General features: G+C 60.5%; 1 protein-coding gene across 1 annotated transcript in view; it reads left to right on the forward strand.

The window, feature by feature from the left end:
- The window catches only part of PPP1R37 (protein phosphatase 1 regulatory subunit 37), a 39,755-nt gene extending 36,092 nt beyond the window's left edge, over positions 1 to 3,663 (forward strand). Inside the window, exons 9-13 of the mRNA XM_027860705.1 lie at positions 602 to 743; positions 1,074 to 1,240; positions 1,374 to 2,106; positions 2,808 to 2,898; positions 2,982 to 3,663. Of these exons, the coding sequence (XP_027716506.1) occupies positions 602 to 743; positions 1,074 to 1,240; positions 1,374 to 2,106; positions 2,808 to 2,890 (1,125 nt within the window). The 3' untranslated portion in view covers positions 2,891 to 2,898; positions 2,982 to 3,663. The remainder of the gene's footprint in view (positions 1 to 601; positions 744 to 1,073; positions 1,241 to 1,373; positions 2,107 to 2,807; positions 2,899 to 2,981) is intronic.
- The last annotated feature ends 944 nt before the right edge of the window (positions 3,664 to 4,607 follow it).

Genomic DNA, 4,607 nt, shown 5'->3' on the forward strand with positions numbered 1-4,607 from the left:
GAAAAGGTATCTGAAGCCAAGAAAGAGATTGGCCCAGGGTCCTGGAATTGATCAGAATCGGAAGTCTCTTGGCTCCCAGGGGGCCTTTCCATCCAACTTAGGACTGGGAAAGGTGGGAAGGGGGCTGGAGAAGGGCACGAGCAAGGCCATGGAGGGTTTGACTTCGGACTGATTGGTCTGTCTCCCTTTGCTGGGGCACCAGCCCCCTTGTTTCCCAAGATCCCACTTTTGTAGTAAGTAAATGAGAGTTGGGAGCCCTGAGGGGTGGTCTAGAGGCCTGGGCCCAGAGTGTCTGCCCCTAGTTCAGGAACTTTTGACTGGATACTGTAATACAGCCTGAGAGAGCCTTTGACACGTGCCTGAGACATTGATTTCTAGTGTGGCAGTGTGCTGCCTCCTGGCGGGGAATGTTGAGTGGGAGGTTTCGAGAGGGCCTGACGAGCCCCTCATTTCAGAGAAGGAAGGTGAGGTCCAGCAGGAGGGAGCCCGGTCCTCGGACTGCTGGCACACCCCTGGCCTGGCCTGGCGGCACCTTCAGTCCTCGAGCTTAGCCTGGGCTCCCCTTGCCCTTGTGTGTCTCCCCAATTTCTCTTGTCCTCAGCCACATACCCAGAGCCTGGAGACTCTAAATTTGGGCCACAACCCTATTGGAAACGAGGGTGTCCGGAACCTCAAAAATGGACTGATTGGGAACCGCAGCGTCCTGCGCCTGGGGCTGGCCTCGACCAAACTGACATGCGAGGGTGAGGGGCCATGCGGGGCTGGGGTTGGGGGGCCTCAGAGGGAAGCTGGGGAGGTCAGAGTAGAGCAAAGGCGCAGGGGCCAGGGCTGAGAAAAGAGGAGGAGCTGAGCCAGGTGTGTCGGGGAGGAGACAAAGGAACCTGAGCCTAGAGGCGGAGGCCTAGGCTTAAGAGGAGTCAGAGCTTAGGGGGGGTCCAGGCCCCGGAGGCCCCTAGGCCACAGCCACCTCTGAAGGCAGCTTGGGCACACGTGGTCTCTTATGTCCTTTGGCCTGGCTCAGGGGGCCCTCTTTTCTCACTGGTGGCCCTGGGTGGGCTTGGCCTCGTCCCCAGGAGCCGTGGCAGTGGCAGAATTCATTGCTGAGAGCCCTCGCCTGCTTCGGCTGGACCTTCGGGAGAATGAGATCAAGACTGGAGGGCTGATGGCCCTGTCCTTGGCCCTCAAAGTCAATCAGTCGCTGCTGCGCCTCGACTTAGACCGGGAGCCCAAGAAGGAGGCAGTAAGTGGGGGGCCCCCATCTCCTGGGTGTTTGCCTCAGCAGAGAGGTTTCCAGGCATGGGCTCGGGCCGGGGGGCCAGCGGATCCTGGGTGCATGATCCTCCCTGCAGCAACCCTGTCTGCACCCTTGGTAGGTAAAGAGCTTCATTGAGACCCAGAAAGCCCTCCTGGCAGAGATCCAGAACGGCTGTAAGCGCAACTTTGTCCTGGCCCGCGAGGAGGAGGAGAAGGAACAGCAGCTACAGCTCTCAGCCTCCATGCCCGAGATCACGGTCACCGAGCCTGCCCAAGAGGAGGCCGCTGTGCTGGGAGAGCCAGCAGAGGAGGCCCAGGAGAACGGGCACTTGGGTGGGGCCGGGCCTAAGGCCCCGGGGCCAACCGAGGACTCGGATTCTGACACTGAGGAGGAGGAGGACGACGAGGATGATGAGGAGGACTATGGTGGCCGAGAGATCCAGGAGACATGTCGTCCTGAGGTTCAGCTTTCTGGGAACTCCCTGAGCTCCAGGGATAGGACCCCTCCGGGCAGCCCAGCCCCCTCAGCCCCAGAGGCTCTGCCTGAGAGCCCCAGTGGGCCCAGGCCAGAGGTGCCGGGCACTGAAAAACGCATCTCGGTGTCCAGCCCTGGCAGAGGACACAAAGTATTTGTGGTGACTCGGGTAGAAAGCCCCCCAGAAAAGGTGGGCGAGGCCCATGCCCTGCAGACTGAGGCCCCAGCCAACAGGTCAGGGGTCAGCCCTGGCCCCGGCCCTCCAGACCTACCACTGCCCAATGGGCTGAAGCCAGAGTTTGCTCGTGCACTGCCCGATGCCCCTGCCAGCCACGGAGGATCAGAGGGCAAGGGTTCAGGCTGTGGCCTAGAACATGGTGAGCGTGGGCCCTGAGCCGGCGGGTGACCCCAGCAGTATGTTCACCCGCATCCCCGGGGCCCTTCCTCCTAGCTCACAGACGAAGACGCCAGAGCCCAGTTTGAGTCATTTGCCCGAGGCAGCTCGCCCAGTTGGTGACGGAGTTGAGAGTCAAACCCAGCTTTTCTGAGCAGTCTGGACACAACCCTGTGCCGTGCTGCCTCAAGTGCTGGTGCCAGAATCTCAGCCCCGTCACTTACTCCCTCGGTGACCTGGACCACCTAAGCCAGAGTGGTCCCCAGCACCCCGGCTCCCTGCTGCTCTTAGGAGCCCTGAAATCTGATGGGATCTGAGAGTGAGCGCAGGCCTGTCATGCGAGGACGCGCAGGCTCACAGAGGGAAGGGACGGGTGTGTGCAGGGCCAGGATGAGAGAGGCCTTGACATTGGTTCTAAGTAGCGAGGCTGTTGGCCAGGACAGGAGCCGGGTCAGACGGCCACACATACCTCCCGTGCCTCCTCGGGCGAGTCATTCAGCAACATCGAATATTGAGAAAGGGCCCGGGGGCAGGCACGGGCAGGCCCCTGCCCTGGGAATGCTGCCAGGAGAGCAGGGGCAGTGAGCGGATGTACCGAGGGCTGGGATGGGGGAAGGGGGCAGCATTCTGCGGCTCTTGGGGTCATTCTCACAATATTCCCTCTGCTCTTTTCTGAACCCATAGAACTTAGCTGCTCCAAGAACGAGAGGGAGCTCGAAGAATTACTTCTGGAAGCCAGTCAAGAGTCAGGACAGGAGACACTGTGACACCTGAGGTGAGGGGGAGGGAGGCGGTCTATGGGGTGGGGGGCCGAGGAAGTGAGATCTGACTGGCTCATCCCTTCTCTTCTCCCCCTAGATCTTTCTCTGGTCAGGCTTCAATGATCTGAGGCCCCGCCCTGTGCCCCGGATCCAGACCGCCCTCCATTCCAGCTCTCCGGGATGGGGGCCCGTCCTGGGCCAGTGTGGCCCCCGGGGCTGGGGGCAGCAGGTGCCTGAGGAAACACTACAAGGGACCCTTGGGAAGCAGATGAGTCCCCTTCCTTCCCTGGTCCCCCAGGTCCCCATCTCAGCACCTCTATTTATTTCCCCCTCCCCTCTCTGAGGAAGGACCAGAGCCTAGGCCGGGCAGGCCCAGGGGCTGGAAGGAGGTGGGTTCTCTCAGGGAGGCACGGGGAGGGCGGTGATGGTGAACGGTACCGATCTGTGCTGTGACTGAGGAGCATTAAAGCCGAGATGTTGGGGCGTGGGGGGCGGCAGGAAGGGGGCAGGCTGTGGAGATGGAGGGGGAGCCGCGAGGCTCAAGATCCAAGCAAGCCTCCACTCAAGTGCAATAAATTTATCAGGGAGCTAGGAGGCGTCCAGGTGGCCCCCTGGTGGGCAGACGGGCTCCCTTGCAGGGGCAGGGAGCCCGCTTCTTGGCATTCCGCCTGGAGATGGGCCTCAGAGAGAGGGAACGGGGTGACGGGCAGGGAGGAGACCCTCCCTGCAGCACACATCTCTGCTCAGACTTTTTCTATTAAACGCCTCCGTCGCCAGCATGGGTAGCCTGATTCCTTCTTACGCCTTCCTGTGTTGACCCAGGGGATTAATGAAAACCTTCATCATGTATAAAGGGCACATTTTCATCTGCAGCAACTCGGGCCATGTCAGCAGAGAAACAGGAGGACCAGGTCAAGGAAGCAGCATGATAGGATGGGGCTTTAAGAGGCTGAGGAGGGGGTCAGAGAGCAGGAGGCTCAGGCCCTGCCCGTGGGGGAGTTGGGGGGGGGCCTGCACCCTAGGGCACTCTCATGTGGCCGGTTCTGCCGTCCACTTAGGGCAGCTGCTCTCAGGCGATGGGGATGGATGGGAGGCCTAAGCTCAGACACCGTGGAATGTCACAGCTGTAGGCCTGTCCTGGCCTCCTGACATCCTGAAGGTCCCAGAGTGTGTCTGACATGGAGGCTGGCCCACACTGACTGACATGGTGGATAGGCCCATCTTCTCTCATTGGCTGGGCAGTTTGGATGAAGTCCCTTCCCATTTCCTCTGTCACATTTGATCCCTAAATGCCCCGCCCTTTGTGAGACGGAATAACTAACTGGTTGGACAGGTGGCCCCAGAGCTGGGAGTGAGTGCTGAGTCTCCCCCAGACTTCCTTTGCCTCGGATGGGGCCAGCTGGGAGGCAGAGCCATAATTAGCTAGCACAGCAGAGGAGCCTGGGAGGTACCAACACGAGCTCATGACAGATGCTGGGGTGGGGCATCCTCCGGAAATGCCAATTTACCCAGAGGTTGGGATGATCCGTCTGAGTGGGGCAGGAGGTGGGGGTGAGGCCCTTGCACACCCATGTGTCATCCATTTGCCTGGGACACAACATGTCCTTCCCAGGTTTTCTCTGGCCCCTTTTTGCCCTTCTACCCCACCACATCTCTCTCCTCATCCCTTCTTCTGGCCCAGGCCTACCATGCACAGTAGGGACGTAACCCTTGAAACACAGTC

The sequence above is a fragment of the Vombatus ursinus genome, unplaced genomic scaffold, assembly GCF_900497805.2.
Source record: "Vombatus ursinus unplaced genomic scaffold, bare-nosed wombat genome assembly UNPS02014239.1, whole genome shotgun sequence".
Classification (NCBI taxonomy): Eukaryota; Metazoa; Chordata; class Mammalia; order Diprotodontia; family Vombatidae; genus Vombatus; species Vombatus ursinus.